The following is a 25,094-nucleotide window of genomic DNA, read 5'->3' on the forward strand; positions in this document are numbered from 1 at the left end:
GTCGCCGATCGGGTCACGGAGATGAATGACCGCGGGACCGCCTTACGAAAATACCTCCTGCTGCGAGGATTTTCCGGACGCTGCGCACGTGGTTCTTTTGTTGACGGAAATAAATATTTAAATAACGCGGAATTATTTAAATAGCACGATATGAAATATCGTGCTGTGTTAGAAGGACTGCAGGGACACAATCGAATAATTTTTAAAGCTAACATTTTTTACCTATCCTTAAAGTAGACGTCTTCCAGAATTGTAAATATTGCAAATTCAGAATGTTTTGTAAAATGCTAACTTTAGAGATGCTAAATAAACGAGAGAATTTTCTGTATATATTCTCATTTAATTTCAATTTTGAATTTCAATCCTATTACACAATTAACTCCGAAACATTGAATTAGAGAAGTAAAATAAATTAAGCGAGAAGAATCCGAGAAACGCGCTCTATAATCGTGTCTCACTGTAGCGCGGAGTAATAAATTCTCGTTCGTATCGCGTGAATTTCTAAATCCGAAAGTCGCACGAATTATGGCTCTCTAAAAAAATCCGCTCAGTTCCACGTCGATCCTTGGATTTCGAGCCTTGGGGGCTACAAGGTAGTCTCGCAACGACCTCGGACAACAGCGAGAAATTAAATTCTCGCCGCGTCCTCGTCTGGATAAAAGGCCGAAAATTCACGAAGGATATAACGTTAAAAATACCAGGTGATTTCGGGTGATGATATAATCGTCTCGTAACCGGCAGCCTTGAACCCGAGATCGTTCCTTCCGGCCTCCCGCGAACGGCCAGGCAACACTCGCGCGTCGTTCCACGTTGCGCGTCGAACTGGTGCGAATCTTTCAGAACGGACGAATCTTCTGGCAATGCCGCGAATTTTCGACACGCGGATCACGGTACGCTCATCTGAACGCCGCGACCGCGGCGAGTCCGCGGCGGGTGATGTTACGTGACGTCGCGGCGAACTGCTGTGCCGGGCCCCGTGTCGCTGACGCGGCGAAATCGGTGTCGCGCATTACGAAAGTTAACTGGAGCACGAATTGACTTTCGATTTATAGGAACGAACGGCGAGGCGGTGGGCAATGCGTTCGCGCGCGCTCCATCGATTCGCGCTGCGGGCCCCGTGCGAACGTTTATATCGTAAAATTTCGCGGCGACCGCTCTCTTGCGCAACTCCCGCGAGAAAGCGAGCGTAATAACGCGCGCGTTTCTGCCACGCTGTCGAAATTAGAACGGTGGAGTTAAATATATGCGACAGGGAGAGACTACGCGAGAGGCTTTGCTCGCAGCTTCCGCGCTTTCCGCTCTTTCTTTCTTTCCTCCTTTTTTCTCTTTTTGATCCGCATCTAACGGTTGGATCTCGAGTGGATCTCGGCGCGTCCAGAGAGAAAGAGCGTGGAGGGGAAGAGAGCTCACTTCTCTAAGTTCGCTCGCTAATCTCGCCGGGCTGATAACGCGTGAATTTTTCATCAATATCGATACTATCGGTATATGTAATGAGCTATACTTTCCTCATTTTTTTATTTATTATACTTATCAGCGCTGTGTCTACCACACACACACACACACACACACACACACACACACACACACACCACACACACACACACACACACACACACACACACACACACACACACACACACACACACACACACACACACACACACACACACGTTAACACGCTCCGTGCTATTGTTACATCAGAGTCGATTACTTCGTTTTCCTAACTCTACCATCCCTACTGCCACTAACAGACAATCGTCCATTGTTGCAGATCTCCCCGCAGCGAAGGGGGAGAGTAGCCCAGGCTGATAAATGGACCTCTATTCGCGCGACGGTATCCAGGGCGTTGACGCGAGTCGCGACTTGGTTGCGATCCGTCCGAATCACGCACGCGGCCGGTCGCGCAAAGCGGAAATAACTGCGGAAGGCGCGAGGGGCAATGGGGAGGGAGGAGGAAGAGAGGGAGGGAAGGAGGGAGAAGGGCGCGCGGATTTCCAGCGAAAATCGCGGAACGTTTCCGCGACCGCGTGCGGCACCGCGAGGGTGACCGCCGTGACACGGCAGGAGAGGACGCGGGAGAGGAGAGCGACGCGAGAGATATCTAGTTGCAGGTCGTTCACATCGCGCGAGGGGGACGAGTGCAGTAAAAATAGAATGAGAGCGCCAGGAGCGCGTGCTCTCACGCGCGCGCTACGCGCGCCGACGACGCCGAGCGCGGATTCTCTCCGCGTCCCTCTAACGCGCGGAGCCTTCTCCTCCTTTCCTAGCTCCTCCTCGCCCTTGCCCCTTGCACGCGCCTACGTGGCCGCCGCGGTTCGCGCGGAATGCGCCAGGTCCGCACGGCGATTCAACTCGGATGGAAAAAAATTCATTCCCGACTCCCCTTCGGAAATTCGTCCTAAATTTGCGCTCGCGGGGAACCGCGTTGGCACGAAAAATAGCCCATCCCGCCAATTTTCCCCATATATTCTTCGATATGCACGATCTTTTCTGCTAACGTGAATTTCAAGTCGTCTTGAAATTATATTTACGTAGACCATTTGAAAGTAGAGAGTCTTCGGTTCTGTAAGCGAATCTTCGAAACGTTGCAATGTCTAAAAATGCAACGCGGAACCATGAATTCTGAATAATGAAGGATTCATTTGATTTTAGAAGGAGCTAATTTCTACATGAGCGTGATTTCAGAATCGTATGCTGCTCAGGATAATTTATGAAGAAGAGTAACATGGATATTTAAATCTAACGAGTTGTGGCGATGCCGGATGTCGGATCAGATAGCCCTGAGAATCTTTCTCCAACGTGGAATTAATCTCACCACAGTAAACATTTGTCCTACATCGTATGTACGTACAAATTGTACGGCGCGTGGCTCGGTTTAGTTTTAAATAAAACGGTGTAAGCGATGCGCAATGATGACACAAATATAACGAGAGATATAATGCCGCCGTGATATAATCTCGTTTCTGCCAATTTCCGCCGCTCACGGTGACTGGGTGAATTTCGGCGCAGGTGAATCGATCGCTAAAACCACGGCGTAGCCGCCGGCGGAGGACAATGAACCACCAACGATGAAAACGTACCTGCGTGTAACACCAGTTCTCGGCCACGGGGGTGTTCACTTCCGGCGGTGGCGGGCTCGGGACGCGGCTCACCGCCATACTACTGCTGCTATGCAGGTTCGAGCTGACTCGCGACGTCTGAGGCGCACAGTCGCTCACCGCAAGTCTGCAACAGGAAAAAAAAAGAGATGTGCCATCCAGTTAATTCGGGTGGATACGAGGCGATAGTTTCGAGTCGTACACACACACACACACACACACACACACACACACACACACACACACACACACACACACACACACACACACACACACACACCACCACCACCACCACCACACCACACCACACCACACCACACCACACCACACACACACGGCCGCCCGATAGAATGTCGTTAATTGTGCGCGCGTGTTCGCGTTACGTCACAGGGTCGATGACCCTCTCCATATTTCTGGACGTTCGCTGGGACAGAGGAGCTTATTGGATCAGCCCGTAATGCACGGACGACGGGGATCTGCATTCGACACGCGGCGAAACGGTATCGCAAACGTGGCTATAATTGACCACCCGAATTCCCGCGAATTCGACCGAAATTTTCAAAATAAAAATTAATTTCTGGAGAGTCGAAGCGACATGGTCGAATGTCCGACCGCGTCGTTATTTCGGTAACACGGTCAAAGAAATTTTTACATGACGATATCAGATTTATGAAGTTAAATACATATATATATATATATATATATATATATATATTTTATCTTTGCCAAGCGTGTTATCTTTTCTCGTACCGTTCTATTTGTTATACTTGTTGTACGAATCGAAAAGCGACTCGATTGTTGTTTGTTGGATCGTGAATCTCTCGGAATTGGATCCTATGGAGAAAAAGTCATCGATCGCGAGAGGGTAGAAGAGAAAGAGAAGGACGAGGCGGGAGAGAAAAGGAAGGAGAGGCACGGAGCGAGTAGGAAGAACAAGGATGACGGAGGGAAGAGTACGCAGGACACGCGATGGTGCTCACGTGCGGTACCAAGTACGGGATCGCTCGGAAGGCGAGTCAAGTACATTAGCCCCGCAGGTTCATCGGACGCCATCGGACGACCTAACCAACCAGGAAACGGAAACTGAATCGAGCGAACTCTCGTTGAGTCCGTCTCGCTCTCGCGACGCGAAGCGATTCGAGAATGTGCCGTGTTGAAAGTATCGTATTCGACGAGGTAAACTCACCGGAGTGACAAAAAAGGAGCAACCACGGAAATAATTTTCCAATGGAATAAACGCGGACGCGAATATGATAGTAATAAAAATATAATAGAATTGAATCTCCGCCGGAATGATGAAACGTCTGCGAATTCGCGCGATTTTATCTAACTAAATACGACTATTAATTTGGCAATATTTCCTGAATTAAGAATGTATGTCTACTTTTTATTATTTTTATATTTGCAATGTAAAAATTATGAAAAACTTATAGATTATTCTAAATCACATCTTTAAAAATATGATTAAAAAAAGCGGCGATTTAGAATCTGAATAAAAAATTTAATTAAATATTAAGTAGAAATGTCCTTTAATAGACATATAATTAAGAAATAATCAATCAAACAAAAATCTCAATTTATTTATTTAAGTGCTTTAAGCATTTAAGATGCAGAGATAGTTGTTCTGTAAATAAAAAATAAATTTTTATTAAGAGTATAAACGAAATGAATGACAGAACAAATAAAATAAGATTTTTATTTATAGGACAATTTCTGCATCGCAATGAAACTTTACATAAATCATCTTAGATATAAAGTAGTTATATAAAAAAATGAGATTTTCGTTTCATTATTTCTTGATTACATTTTTATTAAAGCACATTTCTACTAAAGCATATTTAAATAATTCTTGATCCAAGTTCTAAACCGCCACAAAATTTTTTGTATTACTTTTAAATACGATGTAATAATCTGTAAATAATCTGTAATTTTTTTCATTGTATATAAAACTAAGTGTTTTTAAAATAGAAAAATAGAAATAAATAATCTCAGCTACAATACGCGATAGTAATCAAAATAAAGTCTCGTGCCTCAGAGAGAGAGAGAGAGAGAGAGAGAGAGAGAGAGAGAGAGAGAGAGAGAGAGAGAGAATAATGACAGATTATAGGAAGCAACTCTGCTTCCTGCTTTAATTGAACATTTGGCATGGAAATACGCATCCGGGCGTTGTTAAGGATCGTATTATTATCGTCAGAAATCTGCTTTTTCTCACGTGGCGTACTTTCGTGTGACGAATTTCTCCGATTTCGCGAGAGAGAGAATCGCGTCGCGACTCGACTTTTCGAACGGATCGCGTTCTCCGTTCGGCCGTTCGTGCGTTTCGGTGCCGTAACTTTCACTTCCACGCCACACTTCCAACGCTGTACTCCCACGTCGCTTTTGCGCTAGATACCGCCGAAGGCATCGCCAAATCGAGCGGGGGAGAGTCGTTATTCGGGGCAAAAAAAAGACAGTAAGGGAAGAGAGAGAGAGAAAGAGACAGAGCGAGAGAGGAGGGGGAGGAGGGAGAGAGAGAGAGAGAGAGAGAGAGAGAGAGAGACCATTTTATACGCCGTCGCTCCGTTTTATGAGAAAGCGATCACCGCTAGAAAGTATAAGCGGAACAACGAAATGTTTCATCAATAAGAGAACGACGTCAGGAATACAAATCTCATATGGAATAACGTAAATCCTAGGGTCCATTACCGTAACTTCCTTATCTTAAGAGGAAAGGAAACTAAGGGAAAGTCTGTTGGATTTCTCTAAATTAGATACAAATGTCGCAATGAGTAATATAAATGTCAATTTGAATAATCAAGAGTAATGAATAAAATACGTCACTCGAGTTTACTGATATTTTTTTCATTCATCATAAATAGAGATTTTTTTTTGGAATTATTTAGTAAGGATTAAATATATATATATATATATATATAAAATCCTAAAACATACACACACACACACACACACACACACACACACACACACACACACACACAAATATATACAAGGATTAAAAAGAGAAGACTAGGAATCAGCAATGGGATTTTTTTCGCGTCCCATTTGCTTAGGAATTCAGGTTTGGGAAGATGCAGATACGGAATCCTAGATCAACATTTCTTTGTTAGAGCAATATCGGGATATTCGATCGGGATACTCGGCTTACGCAGGCGTGGGTCAGACCCCGAGAGTTCAGGGGAAAGTAGAACGGAGCCCCGGCACAAGCTCGCCGGTGAAAACGAGGAAGTTAGGTGAAAACCGTCCATAGTACGTCGAAATCACGTAATTATAGTGCCTGCGAGTCCGACACCGCGGTTAGGTTCTTGCCAAATCGCCGCGATTCGCGCAGTCTCTCCGATGTATTTCTATCCTCCAGTCGCTTAAAAAATATCGCGTTCCTCGTTTCTCGTTCCTCCAGCGCGAAAACAACCCTCGGAGTCGTTTCTTTGCCCTCCCCAACGGCGTTCTTCGTTTAATCTTTTTCATTTAGTCCACGCTTGGCTTTGTCTCAACGTACTTTGTTTATCATTATCTCATTTGTGTTTTCATTTTTCGTACTAAAAAAAGATGCGCGTTATCTTTCGCGTGCCCCTCCCCCCTCCCCCGTTATTTCGCAAAAATATTCCTGAACAAAGTTGTTTTTTAACTGCAGATAATTTTACGCTTCTCTGATAACGGATAATTCAACGAGCTCCGCCACGTAATTATCGATAAGGACGACACGGAGGTTAGCGTGATACCGCCCGTCGCGCAGCAGTCGATGAGACTGCGTTTTCGAGATTGCGACGAAAACGCATGCTTTTCCGCATGCGAGCGGAATCACTAGATGTTGCGAGAGGTGATTCGCGAATTGTCGTTTCTTCGCTCTCGTCACGGTCGAATTTAGATCCCGCGTCGCTCCCAATCGGCATCTCCCACGGTACCTCGGCGCACCGCATAATTAGGCGTGTTTATCTCCATATCTGATTCATCCGGTCGTTTCGTAAGACCGACAGGCAGGCAGGTAGGTAGGTAATGTTCGTTAAGCTCTGACGCGGCACGTGCGCGCGAGCCCCGAGCTCTGACGCTCACGGAAAAAGCGATAGAAAAAGGAAGTCTCAGTGTCAAGATCGGAAGGTCGCGAAGGCGACCGAGTGCAACGCGGCGCGAGGCTAAAAATAATCCGCGGCTTTATGATTATCGCGATTACGCATGGCTCGTCGATGCGTCGCTGCGACCGTGATAACGATTTTGCGACAGGGAAGCTGCGGAAACAGCCACCTTTCGGCGGTTCATCGGCATCGCGACTGCAAAACATGAGGAATAGAAAAAGCGAGAGCTCCCGAGAGCTTTCCACTCACACAAAAAGAATTAGTTTTAAATCAAAACGGATATTCTCATATGCAAGAATGTTAGAATCTTTTGAGAGAAATGTTAGACTTGACTTGATTGAATTTGTATAGATATTTTCATAAAAATATTATAATCTTCATATAGAAGATTTTTAATCTTGAATACAAATTCAATCAAATTAAATTATTATGTACAATATTCAAATTGATTGATAATAAAATAAAAAATAAAAAATGTTTGTAATATTATTGTAATATTATGTTTAAGTGGATAATAATTGTGATGGTTTAACAAAATTATTTTCAAATCTGTATCTAGTCAAATTTTTAGAAGTGCCAGCAAAACTGTTCTTTTCGTACAAACATGACTTTAGGATCATCACGCATGCGCATTCCTTTTTATTACAATAAATTCATATTATCATATAGTCAATATTATCATATAGACAAGTATAGTCCGGGGACCGAAGAGACGAATACTTTAATATTTTTATTTTATCAAAGAGAGAATTCAATTTCGGTATACCGAGCGCTTCCTCTGCTGAGACACGTGGCTGTATATGTATACTAGGACCTTGATGTATTGACAACGATAATATACAGCCTTGACGCTGTTACACAGCTCATTTGACATTCCCCGCCATTACGTGCCGCATCGCTTTTCCTCCGATTCTATGCATATATTGTGTTATTTCGCTCTTTGTACCGTCTCTCTTCCTGTTATTCTACCCATCACGCATCCTTCCGATCATTTCAGTCTACGCGATATGTTCATAATTAATGAACAATAAAGTAACTATTAATGATATGAATGATTGAAGATAATTGTCAGAGAAAAGCTAATAACACAAGCTAATTCCTATTAAAAAAATATATAGAAAGCATATAGTTTTTCGTTTCTCTCTTTAAAGATTCCACGTTTCCACTTTTTCCCCTTTATCCTGTATCGAGAAAAGATAGGCACCGTCGTGCGGAGACCAAGAGAGATCACATTAGTACTTTGTTCCGACACACAGGAACGGAAATCTATTAAAGGAAGAAAAAGAGCAAGACCCACGGGAGGATGAGCTCGAGACGATGACGACGACGACGAGAAGCGGAGTCGAAGAAACCGCACGCCGCCGGTCGATTTTCGCAGGAAAGTCAGTAGACGAAACGCCGCGAAGAAGAGGGGCGAAGTCAAGGCTGACGTTGCTCGACGTAAGCCGCCAGTGTGTGATAAGACAAAGGCTGACTCTCTTCAAGGGCGCCGCGAGCGAGCGAGCAGACGCGCGTGCGATGCCGCGCGACTCGCCTTCGCGTCTTGCACGCGCCGACTTGTCGCTTCGTCGAGGACAGGCGATCCGCTCGCTCGCTCGCTCGCTCATTCGCTCGTTCGTTCGTTCATTCGCGAGGAAGATGCACCGGTGACGAGGATAGACGGCCGGTTGTCGGTTCAGTCTCGCGGGAACCAGTCCGGTCGAGCCCCGGCTGCATCGCGGTAAACAACAACCACGAGCAAGAATCACAGATGCCGTAACGCGGGGAGACGGGGCCGGGGGAGGAGGGAGACACGAGGCGGTTGCAACGTCGGCTGCGTCGACTGTGTCCCCAAGGTGGTGATAAGAGATCTACGTATGTACCCCGTGACGTGCTCGCGTTGAGTCGCGTATCTCGTCTTGATACGGCCGACACAATGCAAATATGAGCACGCGGTACTTCAGAGCTATCGTTATCCTTCGACTTTCAAGATTAAACGTTTAGACTTAGAGCTTAATCATTATTTTGTCGAAACGATGGATTAAAGTAGAAATCAAATTCTTGTATAAAACTAATAAAGTATTTCATAAACATCTCTTATCGTTTTGAAATTTCAGAACATTCTGCGATTGATATCTTTTGCAAGAGAAGTATCAAATTTGATTTTAATCAAACTTTACAGAGGTTACATAAACAAATTTAGAATTTAGAAAATATTAAAAAATATTGTTGCTAACAATTTAAGGATGAAATAATTTCTTATAAATAAAGCGGATTTTAAATTTCTATATTATATCTCAAAAACTATTCAAGATATAAAAAATATTTCATACAAAAGTTTTGTAATACAAATTAGTTACACTTTACTGATTCATATAATCAATAATATTTTTTAAAAGTGATACTTCCAAAAATTAAAAAAAATTTTTTTCAAAAATAATTATTTTTTTAAAAATATTATTGATCTAGATAAATAAAGCCAATTCTATTATAAAATTTTTGTATGAAATATTTTATGTCTTAAATAATTTTTGAAAGATAAACAAAAAAAATCTAAAATTTACTTTACGTATAAGGAGTGAATTTAACACTTCGCGAAGTTTCTTTACAAATACTGACACATGGCTTGTTAATTCATTTGTTTGTTAAACTTTTAAAAAATGCAGTAAAATATTTAATTAACACGTGCCGCGCTGTATTTTTGCTTTCGATGATAGTCTGATCGAGGAATCCTAAGCTCGCTTTAAACTTAAACAATTACGTAACAGCCAAACCGATGAATCGCTGGCAGCTTCTATCCGCGTTAAGCTCCTAAATATGCGTCATGAATAAAGCTAAAGTTATTCAAAGGAGAATTACTAAGAAAGTGATGAGAGCGCGTTATTATCTGTCAGTCGCGGCGAATTTCCCTTCTTTACTCATGCATTCCTGCATGATGCGTACCGGCTGACGTCATGAGACACTTGCGACAAAATTGAGTTAATAAAACAATTCTTCGGAGCAAAATGGGGAAAAGAGATGAGAGAAAGAGAAAGATAGTTATTCCCATTCAATCAGCGTCAATAAAAATAATAATGCATTAATATTGTTAAAAATAGCGATGTATTAATGTAGAGCGCTTTAAAGTTATTCATTTGAATTTTTCTTCCCGAGAATCCACTCCACGCACTAGACATCGTTCTCGACGTGTCGCTTCGCCACGCGTTGCATTCGACGCGACTTGATTCGCGGCGCACCGATTCAAGGTTCACGGCTACGATAAGAGAGGCACACGAAGATCTTTCCACACAAAGAGCGCACGATGACGAACGTCGGACGACGAAGTAAGGGCGACGAATTATCAAATGCCGTTTTTACGCGATAGCGCACGAACTACGCGTAACTATTTCTCCTGACGCGTCAGACGCGAGCGAATTAAATAATTGCGAAATAAATCGACTTACACCGTGACACATCCGACGATATATTTAAAAATTACGCGCCGCGATAAACAATCGCTGTAATTCTTTTTGTGTAACGCTTGTTAATGACGGTTCAGCGATAACGCACGTTCGCACGTTTTAGCGCATGTACAAAATCACGTTTGAAATTCAAGCTGCGATGTTTTTATTATGGCAAAACGTAACGTAAATGCCGGCAAACTGTTGCGATACACGTAATATGATTAAATAATTTGCATGAATTATCGATTGCAGCTGCTTTCTTGTATACGTGCTTTTATTACCCATTTTGAAATCACTCGTAAAACACCACCATGAAGAAACAATATCAATAACATTTATTTTTTAATGAAGAGTATAGAACGTATTTATGCATACCGAGACATTCCTCACATAAATTAATCACCTTCAACAAAATTGTCGGTTAAGTAGCGATATTAAACGTCGATATCGTAATTCGAGAGAAATGGTTTAAATGCACTCTTCAAAATATCGCTGAATTGATAACATTGCAAAATAAATTCAACCATATTAACGCATATCGCAACGACTCGCATTTTTAGCATAATAAAAAGCGTTGCAACCTAAATTTCCATTCAGAAGCTGATTTATACAAGTGCACCGCAAATTATTATCGACGGTCGTTGAACCGTTAATGAATATTATAAACACAGAGAGGATATTTGTTAATTACCCTCGTATATTTCATATTTAAGAATTATCGTATGTTAATAAACTTCATTAATATTTAATTCATTTGCTGACAAAACAATCTTGAATGCAGATAGAAATGTATTTTATATTTAGATCTCTTTGAAAGTGACAATCAGTCATTGATCGCGTAAGATTCATAAATCTAGATTATTTTGTTGTGATTTTAATTCCACGCATAAAAACTTTATAAAATTTTAGCTTTTTATAAATATTTCATAAACAAATTTAGCAATAAAAGATAGTTAATAAAAACTTAAGAATATATTATATTCATTTTTACAATTTTTACATTTGCAATGAAAAAATTAAATTGAAAATCTTACAAATTATTCTAAATTATTATATTTAAAAATAATACAAAAAAATTTAGCAGCGATTTTGAACTTGGATCAAAAACTTGTAAAACAAGTAAATAGAAATGTGTTCTAATAAAAATATAATTAAAAAGTGATGACAAAAATCTCAATTTTTTTGTCTAAATACTTCAAGTATTCAAGATTATTTATGTAAAGTTTTATTGCAATGCAGATTGTTCTATAAATAAAATTTTATTTTATTTATATCACCATTCGTTTGTACTCTTAATAAAAATTTAATTTGCATTTGAAATGCAAATTACGTTTGCGTTATATAAATTATTTTAAATATTTAAAGTATTTATATAAAAAAAGAAAATTCAAACTTTTGTCATTATTACTTAATTACATTTCTACTTTATATTTAAGTAATTTTTGATTCAAGTTTTAAACCGCCGTGATAAAATTTTTCACATTATTTTTAAATCGATCTAGAATATTCTATAACGTTTTCATAATTTTCTCATTATAAATAAAAATAGGTGTGATATATCCTTAAATTTCTCTCTTATAGATTTCTTTTCTCCGACGAACGTCTGGTTCTTCTTAGCAACGATTGTGGATGTAGAATTAAGATGAAACATGCTTTCACAAACGGAGGCACGGATCTCCTTCTGGCTTGGATGTTCGTCCTTCTAGGGCCGAAGGATTGCTTTTCTTTGGGATCTCCACCGGGAGAGAAGCTCCCCGGGACTCGTTTCTAACAGGGGCCAGTGCCCCGGTACGTGGGATATACCGGACGACCTTGGGCCTCACGGCCAATTTGCGAGGTCCGTTCCCTGCAGATGCGCCCTTATCCTTCGTGGCCGTCTTATTAGCCACGAATGATACGCGAGCCACGAAGGAATACCCTTGGATTATGTCCCTTCGATATCTCGGGGAAAGTAATCATGACTTTGCACACACTAAACAAAGGTTTTAGATTCGCTTAATATTTAACGATCGGACTCCATCCACCGACGTTTAACTCCAACTATAGTTCAACCAATATTCTCTCTCCTTCTCACTCTCTCGTTTTCTGTCTCTCTTTAAATTATAACGCTGGCTATAAATCTCGTTCTCATTGCTCCACTTTACGATATTTAATGATATTTAATGATATTTACTTTGCGAACGTATGTCTGGCGATAGTTGTCCTCTTATCATTCCGATCGGGTCTCAGCCGCATTGTTCGCATTTCTCTCTCTCTCTCTCTCTCTCTCCGAAACATTCCATAAAATTTGCACATCGGATTAGATGGATTAATAATGTCAATGCGTTTATTGAACATCATTTGCAATTATATCTACAAGAATACTTTACCACATATATCATTAATTCTTTATCACTTTCTGGCGTAAAACAGTTAAATAACAATGTAATAGTTATGTAAAAAAGATATGCTTAAATGTAACATTACAGAATAATTTTATTGTTGAGTATATGTAACCATTAATGATAAATGTAATCATTAATGATCTCGTTGTTGACTCGGAAATATCTTCGAGCACAAAAGACGCATTGGCGCATTTAAAAAATTTGCATCTCATTTTCTTATAATCGCCAGAACTTCTTTCATGGAACATATCCAAGTTCTGAACTTCATTGATAAAGAGCAAGAACTTTGCCAATTGCCTTAATATTCTGAAAATGAAACTACTAATTTCACAGGGACAGAAGTAAAGACCTTGTAGCCAATTTGGCCTTCGATCGTGTATACCGCCGTTGTTTGCTTGTCGTTTGGTTGCTCAGCGATAATTTCGATAAGCTTTCGCATACTGTATAGTTGCTTACGTAGCCTTTCTGCGTCGTCGACATTCCCCTCCTCCCCTCCCTTTTCAATCAACTTGACCCTTTCATGATAAATTCTTTTCAGTATTCATACTATCTAACACCTGAATAAGAAGATAAATTGTCGTTTCCCATTAAAATTAACATTTAAACTGGTCCTCAAGCAGCGTTCGATATCAAAGCTGCGATATCTATTGTGCAAGCGTAAAAACATAATACACGGCATTTGATTATGACGATAAATTTTATTGGTCCCGAATAAAGCGAGCGAAAGAGAGACTGGCGAATCGCACGCTGTAATAAAGCGCACATTATAATTCTGAGAGCTGTTCATACGAATCAAAAATAGATATTTTAAATGATTATTTAATTTTATTAATATTTAAAACTATAATATTTAATGATTGTAAATTATATATATATATATATATATATATATAAGATTATTATAATTATTTAATATTTCATGATCACGAAGAAAACGTTAATATTCCTAAAAAGATATGCGTTAAGTTAAAAAGTTAAAAGACGATGAAATTTTAAAGAAATCTCGATAACTTCATATTTAAACTAATCCCTTAAATCTTTTTCTTTATCCTAAATGGGATCTAGAAAAGATTCGACGCAGAAAAGCGAACGGGAGGGACAGAATGATTTTCAAGGGGACCTTCCGTCTGGTTTCTTTATAATAGAACTCGGTTTTGAATTCCGAGGGATATTCGTCGTCGTCGTCGTCGTCCATTAGAAGAGGGGAAGCGAACCCTCAAGGGGGACGTACGGTCCTGTACCCTTGAAGCCGAAGGTTGCCACCGAGTGCGAGGGACAACCTTCCTTCTTTCCTTCTTTCCCTCCGCCACGCTTCACCACCACCACCACCACCGCCATCATCGTATCCTCCTCCTCTTCCTCCTTTATACTTGGCTTTATTTCATCGAGTCCCGGACATCGATTGGCCTCGGCTACCGAATGCACGCGTATGCGTATATGCGTGCGCTACGTATAGGCTATAATAATATTGAAATAATTCTCTGAAACGTAAATCACGTATTAAAATTAGGGACCGCGCCGATGCCGGTTGCGATCTCGATTTAACAAAAAGGAGAAAAAAATAAAAAAAATAAAAAAAAAAAAAGAAAGAAAAAAAAAGAAATCGGACCGAAAGATTTATATCAGTCGCCAAAGCGATATTCGTCAATAATCTCGTTATCCCCGTCATCAAATCCCAGATGTTTATCAGAGTCCTTGGAAGCCGAGCGGAGAGAACGAACAAACGAACGAACGTATGCAAATGAACGAGATGCAAAAATTTGCGATGGATTTTCCGTCGAAGCCGCCGAAATAAAAATCACACGGGACTCGGAGTAACCGCGGGCACTCGTTAAATTCCCGCGACATCGATTCACCGAAACTCCGGTATCTGCATTGCTAAACAGTTTGCCTATAATAAAGCCTTCGACTAAATTTAATACGCACTCGATCAGAAGTGGAACGTCGTCGCGTGCTAATCGAGGTGACGTGATCGAACGGGGAGCGGTAATCGATGTTATTCGGAATATGGGCAGGTGTTTTAATCTACGACGATTGTGTCGTACGAGAGACGAGCAGTGATGTCGTACGACGATAGACGTGGTGATACTGGTGATGGTGTGCGACGGACAAACACTCAAGCAAATGCGCATATCGACGACCAAGCGCGAACGAGCGCGCGCGCGCGCGCGCGCGCATACGCGAGACCAGCTGTTCGACGGACACAAAGGACACTCAAAGCCATTCCCAGCTTTTGCACTCGCGCTGACTGACGAGAAAATATTGTGACGCAAACGATAACATTACCGCGATGCAAGGTTGCGGCTTTTCCGATTCATCGTTCGATGTGACGCGAGCTGAACGCGCCTCCAAATCGTTTCTTCTGGCTCTCTCTCTCTCTCTCTCTCTCTCTCTCTCTCTCTCTCTCTCTCTCTTCCGTTGTTCATTACACGTCAGTGGCTATGTAAAAAACGAAGCAATTAACTATTCATCAATTGATCGCGAACTGGATCCAGAATAATCCAGAGTAAGCTTTATTGAGACAAGTTGTTCCTTCGTGTTCGTTTCATGTAGCGACGATATTGTTACAAATTGCAATTGTCATATAAAAAAAAAATTAGTCTTACATCAAGATAAATATTTTCATTTATATAAGTAAGAATATTATAATCTTCATATAGAAGATTTTTAATCTTGAGGTGAATAAAAGTAATATTTACAAATCAAGGTTAAAATTATTAAGATTATGAGATTCTTGTTTATACATATGAGAATATTTGTCTTGATGTAAAATTAATTTTTTTCCGCGACTGTATCACATGTAGATCAACGCTAGAATCTTTTTTTACGATATTTTAAAGTGTACAAAATTGCGAGTACAAAGCACGGATTGTATAAATTGCAAACTAGCGAATCCTACAAATAAAATTTGTAACGAAATTGCGAAAAGGGATCTGTATTCCGATGTTGCAAGTTCCGAGGTCTTGAATGTCAGGTCGTACCCGAAATATACTTTCTCGCCAGCGTCGAGTTTAAACGTGGACGAGAAACTTTTGATTGGTCACGTGGGAGGGGACAAGTGACCCGCGCTAATTGCGTTCAATAAAGTTCGTTACGCGAGCAATCGTGACGTCGTAGGGATATTTCCCTTTCATTAATTCAGCTTGATGCTTTTTAATAAACGCGGTTACCTGTCCGGCAAGGTAAATCCGCGGATCAATCCGCCACTGACGGTAGCGAGCGCGAGCAACGAGCAGCGAGGAATTAGAGATAAGCGTGACAGCTGCGAAATGATTGATGGACGCGTCGCTATAGTTTCCCCGCGAATTACTGGTAGCGTGGCCTTGCCGCGCGGCCTGTTTCGCCATGAATGATTTTCCTTTCGTGACGCCAAAGGCGCATCAATGCGTTTCCTTCGACGCGATTCACCGCCAGCGAAATAGCGATCCTATGCAAATCACACCTGCATTTCCTTGGAAGCAGCCGTCTCGGCTTCTCCCGAGGATTTTACCGTCAGCCAAGCCGACGTCCGTGTTATGTGCTAACAAACGACAAGGATAGGCAAATAAAAAAAATCGTTCTTTCTATGTACAAATGCTATATACGAATAATCGTAACTGCACAGAAAAAAAAAAAAGATAAATCTTAAATCAAATTATATATTAATATTCTCGTATATAAGAAAAAGTATTGTAATATTTTAGTCTTAATTTTATTGAATTTGTATTGATGCAAGTATCACTTTTGCTCGACTCAAGTTTTAAAATCTTCTATATGAAGATTACAATATTTTTGCTTATATATGAGAATATCTATATAAATATCTATACAAATTCAATCAAATAAAAATTATAATTTTTCTAAGAAAATTATAATATTCTTGCTTATATAAGAATGTATATTCTTGATTTGAGACTAATTTTTTGTGAGGAAATGAAGGTGTCATTCTTATGACGTGGCAGCTAAGAAATGTCGAGAGATTAAGTACTCGTGAAAACATTTTGAAAAAAAGACTGAACAAGATTTCTACACACTTTGGCCAATCGTAAATCTTCGCGATAGGCGAGGTCACGACGAGATACGAACACGATTAATTGCAGTGAAATACGGAAATGCACGCAGGTAGCTGACACAATGATGTAAAAGCCGCAAAGAAAATAAAGTCGGAGATTACATGACCCCCTGATAACATTTCCAAAGTGTTTTATCTAATAATATGATGAAACATTAACGAACATAATGATGAAATATTAACGAACGATGCAATCAGAAGCTTTAACGCACCAATCAAAAGTCTGTATTAAAAAACAATTTAAAGAAAAATATTTTTTATCAACTGGAAACCTCTCAGTAATGTTGCTTTTATGCTATATACTCGTCTTCTCAGGCAACGGCGTTCCTGAGGCGAGGAAGCGAGAACGTTCGAGCGCAGTTCTGGAAATAATCAAAGTAATCGTCGATAAGCGCGAACAAGAGTGAAACTTGAAATCGAATTCGTGCCGCGCGAGCGAAGTTGCGAATCTCCCACCGAGCCATCTTCAAGAAGATTTTAATAGGGCATTGCAGATTCGCGCATTGCTCCTGGATTCTAAGACACCCGACGTTTCTAAACTTGTCGGTGTGAATGTCTCGCCGAGGCTCGTCGCAGGTCTCGCCAATTTCAAGTCTCTGCTATAAACCTTAGAGGATTTATTTTAATAAATTTTGCCATCAAGGTTAATTAACTTCGCGGGCGTGCGAGCGAGATAGCTGCAGGAACATTCTCGGCGACATTACAAGCAATTTCTGTACTCGCGGAAAGAACGTGGCAGTGTCAAGGACACCGCGGTTCTAAAAATAAAATTCTGAAATCGTTAAATCGGTTAAATCACAGATGTGGCAGGAACGAAGAGGAGGAGGCGGAGGGAGGGGAGGGAGGGGGGATTCGAGGATCTGTTCACAGTCTTATGATTCACCGCCTTCGAGAATCCAGCCAATGACTCGTAAAGGCGCACAAAAACAGGAAGTAATGACTAACGGTAACAAGACGATCCTATCGAGACGAAACTAGAAATATCGATATTCCGCGAAAATACATGGCGGCATGTAATTAACACGCACGTTATTGATTATGAGAAATTTGCGAAAAATACATAAAGACAATTATGACAATCTACGGGAGCGACCGTTTAGTTTGAACGTATTCGTAAATGAAAATAAACGTTTTACTCTTGAGGTAAATAGACCTTATGACTTTCAAACGCACATACACATATACACATACACACATACACAACTTCGAGAGCTACATATGATAATCTGAACTCATATCGGTGGCTCGATAAGGATAGATAATAAAAATGTCATGGATTTCACAAAAGCTTCTTTGTCTCGTCGAGACAGAGAGATATACAATCGAGAGCGCATTATTGCGAGCCTCAAAAATGTTTGTATTCCCGTTGCCATTTTCACATTGTTAGTGAAATTTTGAATAAAGTTCAGCAATTTAGTAAAATAATCCTATTAATAAAAGTCGTAGCTGACGCGAAAAATGTGTCACGAGCGAAAGGACTGTATTTATCACGTTTCAACCATTTCGAAAACAACATTTGAATGAAAAGCTTATCGTAAACTTTTCAAATATTTAATCTTAATTATGGTATTATAAATAGTTGTGTTTAGAATATATGTTGTTTTATTTACAATTAATATTTCTCAAGAGATAAAATGCCTCTCGGTGACTCAAGCATTTTCTCCAAATTTAAAAATAATCGGACATTCATGGAGTAAACACAGATATACAGATTTTCACACACTTTCAAAATAAATACCTAATAGTGAAGAAACACTTTTGATAAAAGTGACGAATATTAATGCAAGATTTAGAAACTAAATCGTCTTTGTTAAACATTGCGCTTTCCGTGCTTGTCAAGAGTGTGTATTCTCGTGCGACGAGTCCTCGCGAGTCCCAATGACGAAGAATAAATGAAGGAATAATAAACGAACGGGGAAACATACGGACGTACATACATGCGTACGTACGGACGGACGGACGGACGGACGGACGGACGGACGGACGGACGGACGGACGGACGGACGAAGACCCGATAACCCGGGGAACGTTTCAGCATTCGAATTCCATCGAATCGCGCTCTCGGCGTTCACGGTCGGACGTATCTATATGAAAGCAGGCGGAATCGCCGAGCCGTGACGAAGCCCACATCAGGCAGCCTCAGGAAGGTCGGCGTCTAACGTAAAAAGGTGTATTCACCTTGATTCGCGCTCCTTCGCTCGCGACTTGACCAAGAACTTTCCAGTCGGCCAGCGTGAACGCGAATCGCGACGACCGGGGAAGAGCACCGGACGGACGGACAAAAGAACGAACAGCTAGCTAATGGCCATCGCGATACTCGGCCGTTATCCTCGCCGAAGGGACGTTGACGGGTCGTTGACCGTCGCGCGACTTTCGTCGAGGCGAGAATTCTAGATTCTTCCCGTGAACTCTTTCGCGCGAGTCAGTCACCCAAACTCCGGAAGGCAGCCGGAGAGTTTCGTACGTCACCCTTCCCCCGAAAGCCACCCTTTTTCTCGCTCGTCCTCCGATCTCCCTTTTCCTTCTTCCCTTCGCAGATAATGCTACGTTCTTGCGATTGTATGTTCGTATTTTTTATATCTCTCGCTCTTTTTTCTTGTCCTTCGATTCGAGTATCCCGAGTGCCACGTGTTTGCTCGCTGGCTCGGCCAGGATCCCGAGATCATCGAGCCCCCTCTACCGTCACCGATTTTATCGCGAATGCCAGACATACGTGTGTGACTACGGCGGCCGCGGCCGTGCCGTCGTCGAAGAGGAGAGAAATCCGAAGAGGAGGAAGAGGAGCGTTCTCGTCGGCATATCGGCGTTGTGCTCTACGTCGGCGACGGACGCTGCTACCGGCTCTCGGCCGGATCGATGCGATTACTCTCCTCGCGCGTACCGGTTAAACAGAGACGTACCCCTCGCGTACCCTTCCCCCCCTCTCCCGATCTCCTCCTCCCCCGTTGGCCCCCCTTCCTCCCCCCTCGTCCCCTCACCCCTCCGGTTAGCCCCGGACGGGACGAAGACCCACCCTAGCTCCGACAACGGCGAGCCGTACGATTGTACGTACCGCGCCAGCGCCATCCTGACATGAGACAATCCGGGCCCGGCGGGTGTCGACAGCAAGGTATCCAGATCTGCGAGCGGCGACTTGTCGTTGACACTATATCCCACTACTGGACACATGCGCGCGAACAATTCTTCGTCCTTGAATGAAGCGCGAGCTCGTCATAACTTCCGGCTGAATCACGAAGAGAGACCCTTCCTTCCGTCCTCTCTCTCTCTCTCTCTCTCTCTCTCTCTGGCTCTTGTCTCTATCTTTCTGTGTATCTCTCTCTTTCTCTGCCTCTTCCTCTCCCTTTTCGATTAGCTCTCGGTCACCCGGCGCCGGCTCGATCGACGACGAAGCCACTGGGGTGCTCTCGCGCAACACACGGCAATTATCCAAACGTCGCCTGAGAAATGCGGAGAAGTCCCTCCTCTCTCCTCTCTCCTCGGTATCCGGTCACTGTCATCACCACATTTTTATCGGCGTACATCCGCCGGAGAGCAACGACAACGAAGTTAAGCCGACGACGAGACGTCGCTTCTCGGAGAGGATGCGGGAGCGACGACGGTCGACGACGCCGCGACGACGATGCTCGCGGAATCAATCTCTGAAGGAGAAGAGAGTGAGGAGAGGCGGCACGCAAAACCGCCTTCGTTCTCTCTTTCTCTCGTTCTCCCTCGGCTCGCGGCCAATCGCCAACTCGCGCCTCGAGAGATCTCTCTCGTTTATCTCGCGGGGTTCCTCGCCTCACTCGTGTCTCTTCGCCCCCGTCCGGTCGTGCCGATGTCGTGCGCGCGTGCAACACTGCGTGCGATGGTATCGAACGCCTCCTCTCTTCCTCTCTTGTGTTACTCTGCCGCTCCCCGAGGTACTCTCCGCGAACTCGCGACTTGGACTCCGGCTTACGGCGCTGGCTCGACTGAGAGCAGCTACTGAACGCCCGCTGCTCCCCCACCCCGGAGTCCGTGGAGCACGACGCCTCGGCTACGCTCGGACGTGCTCGGCTAGCTCCGCGACCTCATGTCGTGCCGGAGAACGACGATATCATCTCTTTCCCTTCCTCCCGTCGCGCGCACCCAAGACTCCACTCCCCTACCTTCTCCTTCTCCTTCTCCTTCTCCTTCTCTCTCTCTCTCTCTCTCTCTCTCTCTCTCTCTCTCATGCACGCGCCCTTTCTCTCTCTTCGCCGCCCTGCAGGAAATTTTGCCCCACGAAGTGTGTGTGTGTGTGTGCGGGGCACCGCCGTCGCTTCGTCCAGGCTACTCGCCCTGCACCGAAATTGTATTAAACGCCGTTTCCTGGACCACGAGGTTATTCCGGGACTTTTCGACGAACCAACCTCAAATCGGTTCTCGTTCGCCTCTCTCTCGAAAATTGTAGAAATTGAAAATTCTACGAGAGTGCAGAAGCGCGCGAGACGAATTTTCAAAATTGTATAAATAAGATATATGAGAAAAGCACTAGACAGCTCGCCTTTGACAGCTCTCATGGATGAAATCGCGAGGAAATCCTCATCGAAGGGAGGAAAGATCGAAAACGTATCTTCGATACCGCAGTAAGCAAATAACAATACGAATGAAGACCTTGAACGCATCCTCCGCGCCACTTTTTCGACAAAAGCGCACCCGGTCGAGGATTAACCGAGGGAGAGCGGATAAATCGAGTCCTTCAGACGGACGAGGGGTTCTATACGCGCTTCCAGAAGAAAGGGATGTGAGAAAGAGGGATGGTTTCTCCTCGGCTGTGCGCTTAGCATGCGGCAAATCCTCCTCGGATTAGAAACATATCTCGCTCAAAGGATCGGGCTTTAATCACCGCGCGATACGAAAACTCTCGATCCCAATTATAACGCATTCTCCGTTTTCCAAAAATAATTATTTGTAACGTCGACGATAAAGATCGAAAGCTGATTCGCCGCGAGCCGCGACACACACATACATGCATACATACATACATACATACATAAGACATACAATACGTGCGGTAGGCGTTGACGGTTCGCGCGGCAGCACCGGAAACTGAGAGAGCTCGCCCGTCTCTGTTCGTCGAATTACGCGAAAAAGGGGTCACGAAAATGTTTTACAAGTCCGTTTAAGGTACCTTCCTCTCGCGGAGGGGTCGGCGTCAATGGGACCGTGACGTCGTGCCGGAATCACGCACGACGTCGTGACATTGTGAGAACGGTGTGATACTGGGAGAGAAAACCGGAATACATTTCGGACAAAACGCGTTCGACGGTTTACCGCACCGCAGAGGGACATCCGGTGTGTGTACAACGAACGAGTTAAACCAACAATAAGAGACTAGCAGCCATCTCCGACTAAAATATCGAAAATCCGTTTCGATGCTCAATGATAAAAGTGTGAATTTATTGGAGTCTATTTATTGGAGTCTAGAATAAAAATCTGAAATGAAGGAGACGAGGGAAAAAAAATTACACGAAAAGGCTGTCATCCACGATTTAAAAAAGTATTACACCATATTTTTATAATTTTTATATTTACAATGAAAAAAATGATGTGATCCTTGTAGATTATTCTAAACCGCATTTAAAAATAGTACAAAAAAGTTTAGCGACCGTCTAGAGACCGTCTAGATCAAAGATAATAAATAAACAAGTAGAAGTATGCTCTAATGGAAGTGTAATTAAAATAGTGACAAAAATCTCATTGCGATGCAGAGATTAGTTGTTCTGTAAGTGAAATTTTATTTTATTCGTACCACCATTCATTTCTCTTGTACTCTTAATAAAAATCTAATTTTTATTTATGAGACAACTAATTTCCGCACTGCAATAAAACTATATATAAATCATCTTGGATACTTATGTTTAAAAAATTGAGATTTTTGAGATATTATTTCTTAATTACATTTCTATCTAAACATATTTTTATAATTTTATAATTTTAGATTCAAATTTTAAATCTAAAATAATACCTTTTTTATTATAGATAGATGTAATATATCTTTAGAACTCAGATAATTGTTAAAAAATATTATTAAAATTGATAGAATTCTTTTTATCGAAGAAATTCTCAGTTTGCAAAGAAAATTGTCATATCAACGTACGCACATACGCAAACGTATTCCTCACGTGTCCCGATGAAACGAACTGATTGTGAGATAAGAAGAGACGCTACCGTGCGGTAGCATTTGTAAAGAAAACGTGGGAAATTGTACGTTTTCAAATTGAAGTTGGAGAAGTTGATATTAATAAGCGCGACCTCGGGGCGCAGACTTCCCTTGACCCCCTTGAAAAATGACCCTGAGCCCCCGTCCGCCCCGCGGTGCACAAGAATCGTTTTATACCCTCTAATGGCTCGCCACTATTTCCATTTCTTTTATTCGCGTGCGCCGCGTTTTCCCGCTGTTTGCCGTTATTATTACTAATACTAAAGACCTTCCCATCGCCCCTGCGTGAATGCACGGGTTCTCGATATATTACAGGCTTCTCGATATATAGACCATCCTTTCTGGTATTCCCGCCTACGCTTTTCTCTCTCTACGCAACCTTCTTGGGTTTCGCGTTCTCGTTCCGTCTTATTTATTATCTTTGTTAAAGGAACTTTGAATTAATAAAGTCCCTTGAGGACGCGGGCATGTAAAAACCAAGTTTCGACCGCTTTATCTCGTAAATTTCGTATTTCACCGAATGTGAGGGATATTCCCGGGGTGTGTAATTGGACGACGGCGTTCACGTGTATCTCCGTCCGCAAAGGAGCAATTTCTTCGGAGCAATTTCTGTCGTGGATAAGTAAAATTGAGAACGTGCTATGTAATACAGGTATAGTTACGACTGCCTTATTGCCGGCTGCCTTATTGAGCGCACGAAACTTCTCTGGATGTGTGGAGAACTGCGTGAATGTAAGTCGGCCGCAATCGCACGTGGATAATCCAGTGACTAAGGGTCGCGTTCATTTAGCACTTAAATATGAGAGAGAGAGAGAGAGAGAGAGAGGGAGAACAGTTTTTAGCCCGCAATTACTTCAAATGCGATCTTCATACTCGTGAACGAATAAAACCGTGGATTTGCGTTACATCGTGCCAACTTTCCTCGCAGACACTTCGAAGAAATGTGTGCATTTAAAAGATAATATAGAATAAAGATTTTGAACAAAGTTTAATTTAAAGATAAAAACATATAAAAACATAAAAAAAATTTAAGTTTAAATAATAAGATATAAATTTAATTAAAATAAAATAAAATGTACGCACGCACACAGTAAGTACACGGAAGGAGAAAACAGTTTTGCTGGCAAATCTAAAAATTCGATCAGATACAGATCTGGAAATATTATGGAGGACGCTTGAACACGATGATAATACTGCAAAAATTTTTGATTTTCTAGTTTTCAACCAATTTGAACATCGTTATTTTGAAGGTAAAATTATTTTCAGATTATTTTCTGTAAACTGACCAAGATTTTTAGATTTGCCAGCAAAAATGTTTCTTTCCGCGTGCGATATATTCTTCAAGAAAAATATTTAATATAATTTAATTAGTGAATAATAGTGTACGTTATTGCTTTGTAAATTATGGCTGCGAGTTGAGGGATTTTTCCGTGCCGCTCCGGAGACAAAGTTGATGCAGAAGGGTAACTTTCTCGCGGTAGTCGGTTGGGCGAGTCAAATTAATTTGCACGATTACATCAGGGAGTGCCCGCCGCTGCTTTCCGCTGCGAGCGCATGCGGCAATTCAGCGAATTTTTTGCAACGTAGCAATAACGCAGTTGCGGCGAGCGATCGGGAGGAAGAAAGGAACGTAGCAATTGATATGGGAGAAATCGCACTATCGGAGGAGCACTATTTAAAATGAGAAAAGCAAATAAAAAGAGAGTGAAAACGGCGATATAACGAGGCTAGAAATAGAAATGGAATGAGCGACGGACAAAGATAGATAAACGCAAGTGAGCAAAATACAAATTGTAGAAAGGAGGCGGATAAGCGAGGCGGATTACGCGATAAGTTTCGGGATGTTGTTCCAGTTCGAGTGCACTAATATCATATAGAAAGCGCGCGCGGGGGAGTGGAAGGGGGG

At 42.2% G+C, this 25,094-nt stretch overlaps 1 protein-coding gene across 5 annotated transcripts in view; it reads right to left on the reverse strand.

Annotated features, from left to right (window-relative positions):
• Positions 1-25,094, reverse strand: part of rdx (BTB/POZ and MATH domain-containing protein rdx) — a 79,400-nt gene that overhangs the window by 10,362 nt on the left and 43,944 nt on the right. For 3 of the 5 annotated variants that reach the window (XM_089084884.1, XM_089084886.1, XM_089084881.1), the window contains one exon: positions 3,081-3,225. In XM_089084884.1, coding sequence (XP_088941010.1) covers positions 3,081-3,158 — 78 coding nt within the window. In that variant the 5' untranslated portion in view covers positions 3,159-3,225. Of the gene's footprint in view, positions 1-3,080; positions 3,226-20,038; positions 21,082-25,094 lie in introns of those variants that run through there. The other 2 variants (XM_089084882.1, XM_089084883.1) reach the window with 2 other exon arrangements.

The sequence above is a fragment of the Pogonomyrmex barbatus genome, unplaced genomic scaffold (assembly GCF_055798465.1).
Source record: "Pogonomyrmex barbatus isolate J1 unplaced genomic scaffold, ASM5579846v1 scaffold9, whole genome shotgun sequence".
Classification (NCBI taxonomy): Eukaryota; Metazoa; Arthropoda; class Insecta; order Hymenoptera; family Formicidae; genus Pogonomyrmex; species Pogonomyrmex barbatus.